We start from the raw sequence: 17,988 nt of genomic DNA on the forward strand, positions 1-17,988 counted from the left end.
AAAAGACTGGTTTACCAAGAGAGACGCTGGAGGACTTTCACCTGAAATGAGTTCATGAAGCCAGTCTGGTTATAAAAATGATAACAGGACATCAGAGCCAGAATTACTCTTTTAGTACTTTTACTTTATACTTAAGTACATTTGAAGGGAAATACTTTAGTACTTTTACTCAAGTGGAGGTCTAAAGGGAGGAACTTCTACTTTATCTGGAGTAATATTTACCTTGGGCATCTCTGCTTTAACTCGAGTTCATGGTTTGTGTACTTCGTCCACCTCTGGTCATTTCTACCTAGAGTTCTTACCCCCTGCCAGTCGCCCATGAACATTTCAGACGTCCTGAGTTGAACTTTCATTGCCCGCCTCCCCGCAGCGCCCCGGCTAGCTAACAGGCTAAACGGCTGCGCTAATCACTCTCCATGCTCGGCTTTAGCTTTTAGTCATTATTGAGCTTTTCCTGTAAAACTGCAGTTCACAGTTTGTTGTCTGTGCGATGTTTGTGTGTAGAAGGTGGACCGGAGAGGAGGAGTAAGAAGCTTCCGCCTGGTGAATAGAGGAACGATATAAACAGCCCCGACATTTTCAGGCAGTTCTGACTGCAGCAGTGACTTCATCAGCTCGTCACCGCGAGTCTCACTGCGTGCAACCAGGTGAATGTTCATCGCTGTGACCTGTAGCTTCTCAGACACGTCTCTGCTGCGTCCCCTCGTCACCAGCCCTGGCGCTTTACTCCGCGGAGTTAACGGCAACGCTACTCCACACAGGCCGGGGCTCGTGTTCAGCCCGCTGACCCGGATGTTGGTTGCTAGGCTACCGTCATATTTACTCAGCGGTAAAGCTGGTGAGAGCTGAAATCTGTAAAACAGCGTCATTTCGGTGTTTTAGAACCGAATAAACTGTTCATTTCACAGCGAAGACGTCTGTTCACACCCTTTATCTTCCACTTTTACTTCTCTCTGCCAGAGCAGAAGGAAAAAGAGGGACCCCGTCGAGTTGTTTACAGGATTAGCCTGATCGCGAGTCGATGTTCTCCCCTCAGCCGGGGGTCTGAAGACGGTTTAGAGTCGGAAGCCTCGCGCTCTCTGTTGCGCTTTTCTTTTCCCCTTTATTCTGTATTCGAATGATTTTATTCTTCTTTGGTTGCACCCATCATTTTTTCGGTTCCTTTACCTGTAGTACTCTTTTAAATTGCGCCTTTTTGTGTGTAAATTGCACCATTTTTTGTGTGTGCATGTTCTTTGTACAATAAAAACAAAACAAAAAGAACTCAGCCTGGGGTTTGTTTGGAAACTGCTGCGTGTTTTGGTGCCTTTTAATTCGTTACTGTAGAGAAACGAATGCATTACATTTATTTGACTTCCGTTTATTATTAATCACATTTACTGTCTGCCTTGGGGTCTGTCGGCTGACGTCACGCGTCTCCGCGTTCGGCGGGGTGACGTCACACCGCCGAACCTTTTATGCCCCATTGTGACCACAATGTGGTATAAAAGGTTCGGCGGGGTGACAATAGGTTATAAAAGGAGCTGTCAGTTTGGTTTGGGTCATTTGTGTGTTTGTCTCTGGAGAGGAAGTTTCTCTGAGAGTGGAAAAGAGAATAAGAGCATGAAGATGGACAATCAAACAGTAAGTTCTGTTTTCTTTACTCTTTTAGTAATTAATATTAATCATTTCTCATGGAGAAAAATTTGGATATAATTGGCCAGAATCTACTAGTGGATCTGTTATTGGTTAAAATGAATAATTTTCTCTCATGAGATGAAAAAGAGCGATTTATCTGGTCACTGTGTGTGTGTGTGTTACTACTGCTATTATTATTATTATTATTATTATTATTATTATTATTATTATTGTTATGTAATTTATATGTACATAATAATATGCACATAATGTTATTATGTGCAATTTATTTTACTTGATTTATGGCACCAATCTACAGTATGTTTATGTGTATAGATAAATATTATATATATATATATCCATCCATCCATCCATCCATCCATCCATCCATCATCTTCCGCTTCTCCGGGGTTCGGGTCGCGGGGGCAGCATCCTGAGCAATGAAGCCCAGACCTCCCTTTCCCCAGCCACTTCCACTAGCTCCCTGGGAGGGATTCCGAGGCGCTCCCAGGCCAGCTGGGCGATATATTCACGCCAGCGTGTCCTGGGTCTTCCCCGGGGTCTCCTCCCCGGTGGACTTGCCTGTGACACCTCCCAAGGGAGGCGTCCAGGAGGCATCCTAACAAGATGCCCGAACCACCTCAACTGGCTCCTCTCGACGTGAAGAAGCAGTGGCTCTACTCCGAGTCCCTCCCGGATGACCAAACTTCTCACCCTATCTCTAAGGGAGAGTCCAGCCACCCTGCGGAGGAAACTCATTTCAGCCGCTTGTATTCGCGATCTCGTTCTTTCGGTCATTACCCAAAGCTCATGACCATAGGTGAGGGTGGGAACATAGATCGACCAGTAAATCGAGAGCCTTGCCTTATGGCTCAGCTCTTTCTTTACCACAACAGACCGGTAAAGAGCCCGCATCACTGCTGACCCAGCACCAATCCGCCTGTCAATCTCCCGCTCCCTTGTACCATCACTCGTGAACAAGACCCCAAGATACTTAAACTCCTCCACTTGAGGCAAGAGCTCATCCCCGACCCAGAGAGGGCTCTCCACCCTTTCCCGCGTGAGAACCATGGCCTCGGATTTGGAGGTACTGATCCTCATCCCGGCCGCTTCACACTCGGCTGCAAACCGATCCAGTGAAAGCTGAAGTTCTCGGCCTGATGTCCCCAATAGGACCACATCATCTGCAAACAGCAGCGATGTGACCCTGAGGTCACCAAACCGGACACCCTCCATCCCCTGACTGCGCCTAGAAATTCTATCCATAAAAATTATTAATAGAATCGGTGACAAAGGGCAGCCCTGACGGAGTCCAACTCTCACTGGGAAAAAGTCTGACTTACTGCCGGCCATGCGAACCAAGCTCCTGCTTTGTTTGTACAGGGCCTGAATGGCTCGTAGCAAAGAGCCATGTACCCCGTACTCCCGAAGCACCTCCCACAGAATACCCCGGGGAACACAGTCGAATGCCTTCTCCAAATCCACAAAGCACATGTGGACTGGTTGGGCAAACTCCCATGAACCCTCGAGAATCCTGGAGAGGGTAAAGAGTTGGTCCAGTGTTCCACGACCAGGGCGGAACCCGCACTGCTCCTCCTGAATCCGAGGTTCGACTATAAGCCGGAGTCTCTTCTCCAGTACCCTTGCATAGACCTTACCAGGGAGGCTGAGGAGTGTGATTCCCCTGTAGTTGGAACACACCCTCCGGTCCCCCTTTTTAAAAAGAGGCACCACCACCCCAGTCTGCCAATCAAGTGGCACCACCCCCGATGTCCATGCAATGTTGAAAAGGCGTGTCAGCCAAGACAGCCCCACAACATCCAGAGCCTTGAGGAACTCGGGACGGATCTCATCCACCCCTGCAGCCCTGCCGCCAAGGAGCTTTTTAACTACCTTAGCGACTTCGGCCTCAGTAATGGACAAGCCTATTCCCGTGTCCCCAGACTCTGCCTCCTCACTGGAGAACATGTTGGTGGGATTGAGAAGGTCCTCAAAGTATTCCTTCCACCGCCCAATGACGTCTTCAGTCGAAGTCAGCAGCACACCATCTCCACTATATACAGTGCTAGTGGCACACTGCTTTCCCCTTCTGAGTCGCCTGACGGTTTGCCAGAATCTTTTCGGAGCCGACTTAAAGTCACTTTCCAAGGCCTCACCGAACTCTTCCCACACCCGGGTTTTTGCCTTGGCAACGACTGAAGCCGCAGATCGCTTGGCCTGTCGATACCTGCCAGCTGCCTCTGGTGTCCTACAGGCCAACCATGTCCGGTAGGACTCCTTCTTCAGCTTGACGGCATCTCTCACCTGGGGTGTCCACCACCGGGTTCGAAGATTACCGCCCCGACAGGCACCAACTACCTTGCGACCACAGCTACAGTCAGCCGCTTCAACAATGGAGGAGCGGAACATGGCCCATTCTGAGTCAATGTCCCCCACCTCCCCCGATATCTGGTCAAAGTTCTGACGGAGGTGTGAGTTGAAGATCAATCTGACAGGTTCTTCTGCCAGACGTTCCCAGCAAACCCTCACTATACGTTTGGGTTTGCCTGGTCTGACTGGCATCTTCCCCCACCACCTGATCCAACTCACCACCAGGTGGTGATCAGTTGACAGCTCAGCTCCTCTCTTTACCCGAGTGTCCAGTACACATGGCCGCAAGTCCGCTGACACGACTACAAAGTCAATCATTGAACTGCGGCCTAGGGTGTCCTGGTGCCATGTGCACTTATGGACATCCTTGTGTTCAAACATGGTGTTCGTTATGGACAAACTGTGGTTTGCACAGAAGTCCAAAAACTGAACACCACTCGGGTTCAGATCAGAGAGGCCATTCCTCCCAATCACACCCCTCCAGGTCTTACTGTCGTTGCCCACGTGAGCGTTGAAGTCCCCCAGTAGGACAATCGAGTCTCCAGGAGGAGCACTTTCAAGCACCCCTTCCAAGGACTCTATGCAGGCTGGGTATTCTGAACTGCTGTTCGGTGCATAAGCACAGACAACAGTCAGGACCCGTTCCCCAACCCGAAGGCGTAGGGAAGCTACCCTCTCGTCCACCGGGGAAAACCCCAACATACAGGCGCCGAGTCGAGGGGCTATGAGAAAGCCCACACCTGCCCGCCGCCTCTCACCATGGGCAACTCCAGAAAAGAAAAAAGTCCAGCCCCTCTCAAGGAGATTGGACCCAGAGCCCAAGCTGTGTGTTGAGGTGAGCCCGACTATATCTAGCCGGTATCTCTCGACCTCGCGCACCAACTCAGGCTCCTTCCAGTGAGGTAACGTTCCAAGTTCCAATAGCCAGTTTCAGCAACCGAGGATCAGAACGCCAAGGCCCACGCCTTCGGACACTGCCCGATCCACAATGCACCGCACCCCTACTACTGCCCCTCCCATTGGTGGTGGGTCGATGGGAGGGGGGACTCATGTAACTCCTTCGGGCTGGGCCCGGCCGGGCACCATGAGTGAATGCCTGGCCACCAGACGCTCGCTGGCGAGCCCCTCCCCCAGGCCTGGCTCCAGGGTGGGGCCCCGGTAACCCTGATCCGGGCAGGGTACACGAGTCCTGCTTTGTTGTCCTCATAGGGGTGGTTATGGATCACACTTTGTCTGGCCTGTCACCTAGGACCAGTTTGCCATGGGAGACCCTACCAGGAGCTTTTGCTCCAGACAACATAGCTCCTAGGGTCCTTCAAGCACACAAACCTCTCCACCACGATAAGGTGGTGATCCATGGAGAGGTGTATATATATATATTATATTATATAATATTGTATATTGTGTATATATAATATATAATATATATATATATATATATATATATATATATATATATATATATATATATATATAATATTTATCTATACACAGAAACATAAACAAACATCCAGTAAACTACTATTTAGGAGATGCTTGTTTTTGCTTGTGTATACATATATATATATATATATATATATATATATATATATATAATATAATATTATATATTGTATATAATATAATATGTAATAATATAATCAGTATATATTATATATATATATATATATATACAAGCAAAAACAAGCATCTACTAAATAGTGAGTTTACTGGACTCACTATATTACAACTCTCTTTACTTTCAGTGTAAGTCAATGTAACTTTTCTCTGTTCCTGTTTATGTATTAGCTACATTTACTATCTAATAACAATCATAACAATAATAATAATAACAAGAACAATAATAATAATAGTAGTAACATTTTTACTCTTTTTCATATCATGAGACAAAATAATTGTAGATAATTAATTAAATGCTAATATTATCAATTACTAATTATTAGTATTTATTATATATATATATATATATATATATATATATATTATTAATATATTATATATATTGTGTGTGTGTGTGTGTTACTACTGCTATTATTATTATTATTGTTATGTAATTGACATGTACATAATAATATGCACATAATGTTATTATGTGCAATTTATTTTACTTGATTTATGGCACCAATCTACAGTATGTTTATGTGTATAGATAAATATTATTTATATATACATATATATTTATTCTATTATTATATATTATATTATATACAATATACAATATTATATTATATTATATTATGTTATATATATATATATATATATATATATATATATATATATATATATATATATATATATATATACATATATATATACACACACACACAAGCAAAAACAAGCATCTACTAAATAGTGAGTTTACTGGACTCACTATATTACAACTCTCTTTACTTTCAGTGTAAGTCAATGTAACGTTTCTCTGTTCCTGTTTATGTATTAGCTACATTTACTATCTAATAACAATCATAACAATAATAATAATAACAATAATAACAACAACAATAATAATAATAGTAGTAACTTTTTTACTCTTTTTCATATCATGAGACAAAATAATTTTAGATAATTAATTAAATGCTAATATTATAAATGAATAATAATAATAATTATTATTATCAATATAATAATTATTATTACAGTGTAAAGGAAAGCTGCTGTTTACAAATGTAGAAAAGTAAAATCAGAAAAATTCATGGAGATACTCGTTTTTCTTTGGACAGCAATGTTCAGAAAATATTTAATAATATCTACTGATGTTGTTTAATACTTCTTTACTTTTAAATGTATTTACAACCCCAATTCCAATCAAGTTGGGACGTTGTGTAAAACATAAATAAAAACAGAATATGATGATTTGCAAATCCTTTTCAACCGATATTCAATTGAATACACTACAAAGACGAGATATTTAATGTTCAAATGGATAAACTTTATTGTTTGTGGCAAATATTCACTCATGATGATGAAATCCTTAAATTCCTTGAGAAATGTTCTTAAACTGTTGGACTATTTGCTCACGCAGTTGTTCACTAAGTGGTGACCCTCGCCCGTCCCTGCTTGTGAACGACTGAGCCTTTCAGGGATGCTCCCTTTATACCCAATCATGACACTCACCTGTTTCCAATTAACCTGTTCACCTGTGGAATGTTCCAAACTGGTGTTTTTTGAGCATTCCTCAACTTTCCCAGTCTTTTGTTGCCACTGTCCCAACTTCTTTGGAATGTGTTGCAGGCATCAAATTCAAAAGGAGGGAATATTTGCAGGAAACAATGAAGTTTATCCTTTTGAAGATTAAATATCTCGTCTTTGTAGTGAATTCAGTTGAATACAGGTTGAAAAGGATTTGCAAATCATTGTATTCTGTTTTTATTTATGTTTTACACAACGTCCCAACTTCAATGGAATTGGGGTTGTAGAATAATTTTGATGTAATTGGTCAGAATCTACTAGCAAATTATTTATTGATTAAACTAAATTATTTTCCTATGAGATGAAAAATAATTATTTAAATTATGACTTTAAACTATAATAATAATAATAATAATAATACAGTTTGACCACTTTTAAACTGTGTCTTGCTGAATAATAAGTAATACTGTTTGCTACAGAGAACATTGCAAGTGATGCATTGAAATTGAGCAGAACTCAATCTGCTCATTAAAATGACTTAATCATTTAAAAAATTCCACTGAAAATATAACCTTAACACTCATGATGTCCCATTTTTTTTCTCTCTTCATCACCATTTAAACAGATAACAAAGGATGAATTCAATAAAGTTCTGACAAGAATCTCTGGCTGTGTGGAAGGCGGCGTGAAGGAAGTGTTTGATCCAACCTTCCAGTGGAGCATGGAGCAGAGCCTCTCCTCTACAAGGTCTTCAGAGATCATCTCCAGCAGCCCCCATGGAGTGGAGCGCGGAGAGATACTCACTTCTCCATCAGAGAGAAGCTCCCACAGCCAGAGACCTGCTTCAGAGATCACCAGCTGCAGCTTCTCCATTGGAAGCGCCTGCTCTCTGGATTTAATGGCCACGTCACCCTTCAGGTAAGCTGATACTCAGACTTAACTTTGGTGAAGAGCTGATCTAAACTAATGAACTGAAGTCTAAATGTACATTCACTTATATTATTAAACTAAAATGATCAGTGATCAGTCAGATAATGAATAGTTACTGTTTCTAAGGTCATCACATTTAGTGTTTTCTTGCTCAGCCTTTAGTTTTGTGGTAAATGTTTTTATTTCAATACCTGTTTTTTGTTTATTCTCTTCAAGGACCGGCATGAAATCCTGGCTGGATGAAACCAGCAAACCAGTGGAGGACCTGAGGCGTGACTTAAAAAGCTTGACCATGGTGGAAGTGAGCACATCGCCCCTTAGTGAGCCTCTCAGAGACTGGGTTGGCATCACGAAGGACAGCATTTTCAAAAATGTGCACTCAGAGGTCACTCGTTCCATGCGTAACATCGCTTTTCCAAGTATGATGAGGTTCCTGAATAGAAAAACAACGTTCAACCTCACAAACAGTATTTTGGATCATTCGCTAAGAAAGGTGAGTCACTATTGATCCCATTGTTCAAACTTATGTTTTTCTTTACATGTGAATTTACAGTATCAGACCTCCTTTACTGTAGAGATAGATGGATAGAATCTATCTGTCTGAATAAATAGTTTCTGTTATTGAACGTTTTAAACAGTTTTTAAAGTTTCTTTTCTTCTTTCACTGTTGCTCTAGATAAACTCCACCCTTGCTGAGCTGCATCATGACGCTGAGTCCCATCAGGAACCACTGTTCCCTGGAAGCACCAGCAAGGAAGCTGCCCGAAAGCTGCTGTCTGCAACGTTCACCAAGATGCAGGACGTTGTTCAGCTGTGCGCAGTGTCTGACTGGCTGAGTGATTCTCAAGGCTCTCCTGTTGACGTCCATGAAGAGCTGGAAGAAATGCTGCCCCTCATAACAGCCAAGGTTGTGGCGACTCTCTTTGAGAGCATGCTGACCATCTGCAGTGAGGGAACTCCTGCTAAATCTGAAACTCCTCTCTTCAACTTCGTTCAGGCTGTGAATGACAAAATAAGGTCTGATCTTTTCAAGGCAGCCTCTCTAAGACAGGCTCCCAGTGGAAGAAGTAGCAGCATTGGGTGGAAATCACCATCTGAATGCTCCTCTGATGAGAGCCTGACTCGGCTGTGCTCCTACACCCCTCATACAGGTGTAGAGACAGCACGCCTGATCAGTTCATCTCGGAGATCCTGTCAGTCCAGCTGGACTCCTGGAGCTGGTAAAGCCGTCCACTGGCTGCATGGAGAAAAAGAGGAGGTCACTGTAGTTCAGGACATTCCCATCAACCTGCTCACTTTAATGGCCACTAAGATCCCAGAGGTGATGTCTTCTGTGATCTTCAAGTCTCTTCAACTACAGGAGAGCCTCAGGCTGAAACCTTGCCGTGAAAGAATCATGGAGACCATCATCTGCCCCTGCGTTGATGAGGATTATGATCCCTCCACCAGTGAGATGAAGGCTCAGCAGCTCTTCAGGATCTCCTGCGATGCTTTTCGGGTTGACGCCTCCAAGATGGTCACCAGTGTCATCATGAAAGAGACTGAAGAGATTGCCAAGGCAACACAAGCTAACAAAAGCAGCAACTTAAGTAGTGAGAGTCAGAAGCTAAGCACATGTCCCACGTTCCATAAGAAGCTGGAATGCAGTGCATTTGCTGCAGCCTGTGATTTTGTACATGCAGTGACGGGTCAGATTAAGGTCAGCTTCGAGGAGGAGTTGAAATTAGTTGATCCTTTCACAGACACTGCTCTGTACACTGAACAAGTCCGGATGGTGTCTGAAAAAGTTCTGAAGTCCACTCAGGCGACTCTGAAGGACATTTTTGTTGGAAATCTCTTCATGAGAGCCCAAGCCACCATGACAACCCTGGACGCTGCAGATTTGAGTTATGACCTCCTGTCAGCATCAAAAACGGTGGTGAAGAACATCATTGAGAACATCACTAATAAGCTGTCACTGTTTTCAGTCCGAGGCTCTGTGGAGGCAGTAACAGGACTATTCCTGCAGGCTTTGGAGGATGATCTGGAGCTCCTGTTCCTGTGGCAGCTCTCAAACTCCTGTATCAGACATCCAGAAGCCCTCAGTGACCTCAGTGTCTCAGACATCTTTAAAATAGTTGCTGATGAGCTGATCACCTGTGAAGCGTATCAGCAGAAGGAGGCGTCTGTCCTGAAACTAGCGGACACAAAGTTCATCCCGCAGTCCCACCATGAGCGTGTACTGGACCTAGTAGAAGATATAATGCTGGAGGGATCATCTGATCTGGACAGAGGGAAGGAGACAATGAGCGCCTCCGTTTTGGGACATCAAATCGGCATGACAACCGAGGAATCTGAGAAAAAACCACAGACATCTAAGAAGCCATTCATGTTTCCGAAGATCAAGATTCCAAAACTCACATTAAAGGTAAGTTTTCATTCTTAGATGAATTTACTGGATTTATATTTTAATGGTTCATTATTTTATCTCGTCCTCTAAAAGCAAAGTCTCGCAGAGATAAATAGTGTCACTTGTTCCTTAATTAAATGTGAATGTTTTGTATTTGGATTGTCGAAATGATCGATTTCACTTTTTTTTTCTTTTCTTTAGAAATGGAGAAACAGGGTTGAACCCATGACTGTTGTTTCTCAGGACGGTATGCAGGAAAGATCTGGTCCAACTGGTAAGTGTTCTAATGCTTTCTCCACACTGTCCTGGTGCATCACTGCATGTTGTAAAGCAGGCTAGATTCATGTTTCTCAAACGTCATCTGAATAATATCTGTACTGCAGTGTCAATAAGCTGGACCAGTGACAATTAAGCATATTCTACTACTCAAAGTATATGTTGCAGTTACACACCATTATTTATCAAAGTTATGAATAAGCGCAGATTTGTGCATCTGAATTGATGCATCTCTGACTTTTTGGCATATTGAGAGCAACTCTTTGGTGGTAAACTTAGTCCAGAGTCACTGAATCAAGATTCACTTCAGACAGCCTCCTTTAATAGCGCAATGATCATGAATTAGCCTAAGATTCTACTAAATAATAGTTTTTGCTGAGGAGGCTCAATAACAATGTATTAGTAACAGGTCGTGTGTCATGATTTCTATGGTACCTTTCACTTGCTAAGCTTCTCACATTCTTCCTCTTTTGTCTCCATTCAGTAGATGATCCATCGAAGTCCAAGGCCGCCAGCACATCCACCTGCATCCCTGTGCCAGCGAGAAAGAGCCTCTTCTCTAGAGTCATCAAGGCCACCTCTAAAGTCTTCAGGAAGTAAAAAATAGGCTTAAAGCTTAACTCCACCAATTTTTCAAAATTTCTACATAATTTAATGGTTAAGATGTAAAACTAAGTCATTTAGAGCGGTTTGACGTGAAATGCTCTGTTGGTCTGAAACTTACAGAGTCAGAATTGTTCACAGTGGTGGTGACAGGAGCCAAACATATAAGGATTTTAATGCCTTTCAAAGCTCCCTCACAGAAGTGTATTACATCAAGTGGTTATGAATTCACTGCCTGATGTTATTTTGATGACATTATTTGATGAAAGTTATGTGATATCATACCATGATATCATGATTCACGCCAAACCTCTCTGAATGACTTTGTTTACGTTGCAATGATGGAATTATGCTAAATGTTTTACACATTGGTGGAATTAACCTTTAAGTACACAAGCTGTTTTTGGAACTTGAGAATTAAAATAAAGAGAAAAGTCATTTTAATGTTCTGTTATTGTGTGGGTGTGGAGCCACTGTGAGAATCTTCCATGAAAGTTGATAATATCACTCTGTGTTAGTGAACTGTGTTGGTTGGTATAATGTAGTGGGTAACACCACTGACCTATACACTGTAGACTGGGGTTTAATCCCCCACTTGGGGAACCACTTTAAACTCAACCAATAAGAGTCCTTGGGCAAGACTCTTAACACTACCTTCACCTACCTGTGTAAAAAATGATCAAATTTGAAGTCACTCTGGACGTCAGCCAAATGCCGTGAATGTAAACTGCTGAACAAGCCTTGCTGTATGTTCACCATATCACAGCAGTTCAATATTAGCAAGACATAAACATCTGGCAGAGGTTTTAATGGAGGGTTGGTTTCAGTCCAGACACAAAGTGAAAATCTGCAGAAATTCAGGGTTTCAAGATTAAAACTTACAGCATGGCACTGTGGGAATATGGGGGGCTATTTTCTTTAGAGAGTGGAGCACAAACTGATACTGTGTGAAACAGAACATGGTATTTAAATGTAGTTGAACAGGTTCAAGTACACTCTCAAACAAGATGGTGCTTCAAGGGTTCTTCAGTAAAGAAAATGGTTCTATATAGAAAAGGAGTGGCCACTCTTATCCGCAGAAGGCCTGTGTGGCTGCAGGTTTCACTCCAACAGGTTACCTGATGAACTGTTTGAAGACTTAAGACCACCTGATTAAACCAGTAGAATCAGGTGAGCTCCAGCTGGTTTGGAGTGAAAACCTGTAGCCACACCGACTTTTTGCAGATAAGATTGGACACACCTGTTCTACATAGAACCAGGAACACTCAGAGAACTCTTTGTATGGTTAAAGGGTTCTTTGCATCAGAATGCTTCAGAATGATGGAGAATGTGCTGTATATGGTTCTATATAGAACCTTTTTGAAAGGGTTCTATATAGCGCCCAAAAAGAGTTTTAAATGACACTGTTTAATCCCACAAACGGGGAAATTTCACCTCTGCATTTAACCCATCCATGAAGTAAAACACCACATACATTTACATTTACATTTATGGCATTTAGCAGACGCTCTTGTCCAGAGAGACTTACAAAAGTGCTTGTCATTACTTCAGAATATCTCATGTTAATAAAGGTCGACATAATTTTAAAGAGCTTTGCTCTAAATTGCTACCTGAAGTTATCTATGCATTGAGACCTAAACAAATACAACAAGTAGAAAAATACCTACAACTCAACACAGAGTCTACACAACACTAAACCTGCTGAAAAAAAGTTTGTAATATAGTGAACAATAAAAGAGGTGAAGATCTTTAATAGACAGTGTTAGTGATTAGATAAGTGTAGTGTAAAGAGATCGGTCTTCAGACGTCGTTTAAAGACAGCAAGTGATTCTGCTGTTCGGACACTTAGGGGAAGTTCATTCCACCACCTTGGTGCCAGGACAGAGAACAGTCTGGAGGCATGTTTTCCTTGTGATCTGCAAGATGGTGGGTCAAGTCGAGCCGTACTTGAAGCACGAAGGTCTCTGGGTACGGATCTAGCTTTCACCATTGATCTCACGTAGGAAGGAGCTGGACCATTTTTGGCTTTGTAGGCCAACATCAGGGTTTTATATCTGATGCGAGCTGCTACAGGAAGCCAGTGAAGGGAACGCAGCAGTGGAGTGACATGGCTGAATTTAGGAAGGTTGAAGACGAGTCGAGCTGTAGCATTCTGGATCAGTTGCAGGGGCCTGATGGTACGCATTGGAAGACCAGCCAAAAGGGAGTTACAGTAATCTAGTCTAGAGATGACTAAAGACTGAACGAGTACCTGTGTGGCCTCTCTAGAGAGAAAAGGTCGATTTCTCCGGATGTTGTAAAGGAGAAATCTGCATGACCGAGTCAGGTTAGCAACATGAGCCGTGAAAGAGAGCTGGTCATCTACAACTACCCCAAGACTACGAGCTTCTGTAGATGGAGTAATCAGGGTGTTCTCAAAGGGAATTGAGAGATCACACCGAATACCAGAAGATCCCGGGATGTAAAGCATCTCCGTCTTGCTTGGGTTCAGCTTGAGGTGGTGGGTTGTCATCCACGATGCAACGTCTGCCAGACATGCTGCGATCCGAGTCGAGACCTGTGTGTCATTAGGAGGAAAAGAAAGGATGAATTGTGTGTCATCAGCATAGCAGTGATATGACATACACACTCGTGAGCACACACACACTAGGGGGCAGTGAGCACACTTGCCCGGAGTGGTGGGCAGCCCAATCCGCAGCACCCGGGGAGCAATTGGGGGTTAAGTGTCTTGCTCAAGGACACCTCAGTCATGGACTGTCGGCAACGGGGATCGAACCGGCAACCTTCCGGTCACAGGACCACTTCCCTAACTTCCAGCCCACGACTGCCCCATTGTTCTTTAATATCATAACAATAGAAGAACCCTTTTTGGTGCTATATAGAACCCTTCAAGAGCCGGCTGTTTTAAAAGTGTAGAGCATCGTTATTCATAAATGTTCATGGCAGTTTGGCAGATAATTCTCCAGTTTTACTTTGAAGACTTTTATGTACCATGAAAATAACCTTGTTTATCGTATTATTATCATATCTGTTTTATGTAGCAATCAGTCTTAAATGATCTTAATCATCATCTGTCATACAGTTAACAGACAACTTACAGTGAAAGATAACCAGGTCTAAGAATTTCTCCTGAGAGAATTTTGGACAATTTCCCCGTTGTGGGTCTAATAAAGGATTATCTTATCTAAATACAGCCGCCACATGCCGGGGATAGTTTTAAGATGCTGTTCAACTAAAGACTCTCGCACATCAGTCATGACACGAGTAAACAGCACAAAAATGCTGAATCTTCAAAAGCAATTCTTTTTGCACCACAACATTTCACATTGGACACAACAGAGTTTCTTGGACATGCTACCTCTAAGTGATGTCATTAGGAAACATGGTATACATTTTCAAAACACCCAGCTATACATTTCTATTCCTTCTGAAGATCAAGACTGTGTAGACCGACTAACCAGCCGTGTGTCAGATGTTTCTTAGTCTACAATTACGTAAATCATGAAAAAACTGAAATATTGATCATCTGTACAGACACTCAGAGTAAAGGGATTTATGAGAGACTTGGTTCTTTAGCTTCATGTACCAAACCTGAAGTGAGAAACCTGGTGAGATCTTAGACTCTGAGCTCTGTTGTATCTGCATGTAAACACAGTCACTAAAGTAGCTTTTTATCATCTGAGAAATGTCGCTCTGCCTTTTCTCTCTCAGAGCGACGCAGAGAAACTTGTTCGTACATTTGTTAGACGCAGAGTTGATCACTGTAATGATCATCTTACTGAACTTCCTAAGAAAACTATACATCCTTACAACTTGTACAAAACTCAGCAGCATGAATCCTAAAAAAATGAAAATAGAGATCATATCACTCCAGGTTTAAGAGAACTGCACTGGCTGCCTGTATCGCTCAGGCTGGATTTTAAAGCTCTGCTACTAGTTTTTAAAGCTGAAACTGGGTTTAAAGCACCACTTACATCACAGAGTGTCTGTGTTTATGTTCCAGCAAGTGATCTTAGATCTGCAGATATTGGCCTTCTACAGAGACCCTCTGTGAGATGCAGAAAACATGGAGAGACTCATTCAGTTATTCTGCTTCGAAACTGTGGAACTCAATTCCACCTTTTATTGGACAGTCAAGCTGGGTGCTCACTTTAACTTAGCTTAGAATTACAGCTCTATGTCTTGTGGTGTTTATCTCTAATTTGATCTTATTCATTTTCTTCTGATTCTAAATAAATACTAATGATTTCTTGTATAACTATGTTTTATCAGCTGTCTGTAAAGCACTTTGAGCTGCCACTGGCATGAAAAGTGCTATATAAATAAAAATTGTTGTTATTATTATTATTATTGGAATATTGCTGTTTTGTTCGCACCCCAAAAAAGACCAAATGGGCAGAATGTTTTTACTTTATTCTATTTTATTTATTTTATGGCAAACATCTGCAGTCAGGTCTTGGGTTTTTAATGTTCTTTGCAATAATTCACCAGTAGTTTTACTTAGTTTATAACATCTTAGATAAATGATACAGCATTCGTATCCAGTATGCAGATAACTACTTTTTCCATCAGTTTTGTGTGATGTTGTCAGTAGCATAGTGTAGCAGTGTTACAGTAGTTTTCATTAGGAAAAAAGGCTGTAGACACTTGATCATCACACCTATATGAGCTTGTTGAACATCCCTTTGAAAAACTATTGGCATTAATATAAAGGTTTTGCCCACCTTTGCAGCTATAACAGTCCCTACTTTTCTGGGAAGGCTTTCAACAAATATTTTTGGAGAGTGTTTGTGTGAATTTGTGCCCAATTTGTTAAAATCAAACACTGATGTTGGATAAGAAGGTCTACAATTAAGGTTCCAGTTCATTCCAGAGTTTCAGTGAGGTTGAGTTCAGGGCTCTGTGACGACCACTGGTGTTCCTTCACATCAAACTTGTAAACTATGTCTTTATGTAGCTCGCTTTGTGCACAGGGGCTCAGTCATACTGGAACAGGAAAGGGTCTTCTGCAAACAGCTGCTACACAGTTGGAAGTTTTGAATTGTCTTGTCTTGTGATTGTGATGTCTTGTGTGCTGTAGCATTAACATCTGTCTTTATAGGAACTCAGGGGCCCAATCTCTGAAAAACAGCCCCAGCCCATTATCCCTCCTCCACCAAACTTTACTGTTGGCACAGTATATTCTGATAAGTAGTGTTCTCCTGGTATCCACCAAACCCAGATTCATGCATCAGATTGCCTGTTGGTAAGGCATACTTCATTGCTCCAGAGAACATGTTTCCACTGCTCCAGGGACCAGTGATGATGTGCTTTACACCACCAAAATCCATGAGTGCAAGAAAGTGTCAGAGTCCAAGATTTCATTAGATCAGGACCAGTTCAGCTGTGCAGTCTGGGTCTGCTGAGAGATGTTAGGGTGATGCCAGAATGCCAATGTGCTTCTTCTGCTGATGCCAGGCCTGGAAAAAAGTCTCCTCTTACGTGGATAACAAAGTCTAAGGCTGATTATGAAGCCTTTCAACAACGTATATGGAATGTCTTCATCAAACTAATAAACTAAATGAATATAAATTAAAGTCATGCATGAATATTTATGATTTAGTTTCTCTAACGTTGCACTGTATGGTGGCTTTCTTCTTCTCAAATTTAATCCAGTTTAGTTGATGATGTGGGCAGGTGTTTCATGTTTCTGTCAAAAGTTACATTTTCTGATCTTTTGACTTTTTTATCACCGTTTAGTAATGAACTGTGATACCAGATCCAGCCATGTGAGGGCAACGTTGACTGCTATTCATTAAATATCACATCTCATGTGAAAAGCATCTCTGTTACTGGGCTTCTACATAGCTGTGTTTCAGTGAATGGGAACCTGCTTTTCGGTTAAGTGTTTAAATTGTGCCATTCAGGGTCTTTATCTTCAGGCCTCTTCTCCTGGGTCCAGTATTGGTCCAGACACTTTGGTATCCTACAAAAGCACAATAAGAAAGTGTATGACACTTTCGCTTTTAACCCTCTACTGTACAATGTTGCCTCAGGGCAACAAACTAGTTTTCCTCACTTTACAATAGTGCTATACGTATTAAAAGACAATGAAAGGGCAAAGACCGCTGGGATATTCTCCAGCACCCCCCCGCGAACCTGAGGGAGAAGCGGCTTAGAAAATGTGTGTGTGTGTGTGTTTGGGCAAATAATAAAGGGAAGAGTTGAAGTATGTCAATAAAAGGCATGTTTTTGTCGTATTATCTCTTAGTGGGCACTTTTAAACCTAGTTTTTAACATTCAATATAGTTTTTTCTTCATGAGAATTTGCAGAAATATGTTAGCTGCATAGAAACAACATAAGCGACCATGGAATGGATTTGAACAGCCACAAGCCACTTCAGGGAACACGACTCAATAATATTTCTCCCCATTGTCACACAATGTTGCCTCAACGCAACGTACCCCAAAATTACCCCTGCACACATTATTTTTAAAATTGTTTTGATCCATTTTAAGCAAGGAAAGTGAATAAAATATCGTTTTTTTAAAATTGCTCTCTTTAATGTGCAGTAGAGGGTTAAATTGGTCTCTTGAAAAGCTTTTTCTCTGCCTCTCCTACCAGTGCTGTGTACATAAAGCTGTGAGGTACAGTGAGCCTTTAATGATGTAATCTGCTCCACTGAGAGACAAAA

The 17,988-nt window shown here is 42.0% G+C and overlaps 1 protein-coding gene across 3 annotated transcripts; it reads left to right on the forward strand.

The window, feature by feature from the left end:
- Positions 1–1,320: 1,320 nt before the first annotated feature.
- LOC108436847 lies at positions 1,321–11,758 on the forward strand. Of its 3 annotated transcripts, XM_017713559.2 has the most exons (7): positions 1,321–1,422; positions 1,491–1,623; positions 7,742–8,034; positions 8,263–8,539; positions 8,723–10,453; positions 10,637–10,709; positions 11,196–11,758. In XM_017713559.2, exons 2-7 carry the CDS (start codon positions 1,603–1,605, stop codon positions 11,309–11,311), a joined length of 2,511 nt encoding a protein of 836 aa, XP_017569048.1. In that variant the 5' UTR covers positions 1,321–1,422; positions 1,491–1,602; the 3' UTR covers positions 11,312–11,758. The 3 variants fall into 3 exon arrangements, with proteins under 3 accessions (XP_017569048.1, XP_037398472.1, XP_017569047.1); XM_037542575.1 differs by having other exon boundaries at positions 1,388–1,623; XM_017713558.2 differs by having other exon boundaries at positions 1,388–1,623; positions 11,199–11,758.
- Positions 11,759–17,988: the final 6,230 nt, after the last annotated feature.

This window comes from Pygocentrus nattereri, chromosome 11 (assembly GCF_015220715.1).
Source record: "Pygocentrus nattereri isolate fPygNat1 chromosome 11, fPygNat1.pri, whole genome shotgun sequence".
Taxonomy (NCBI): Eukaryota; Metazoa; Chordata; class Actinopteri; order Characiformes; family Serrasalmidae; genus Pygocentrus; species Pygocentrus nattereri.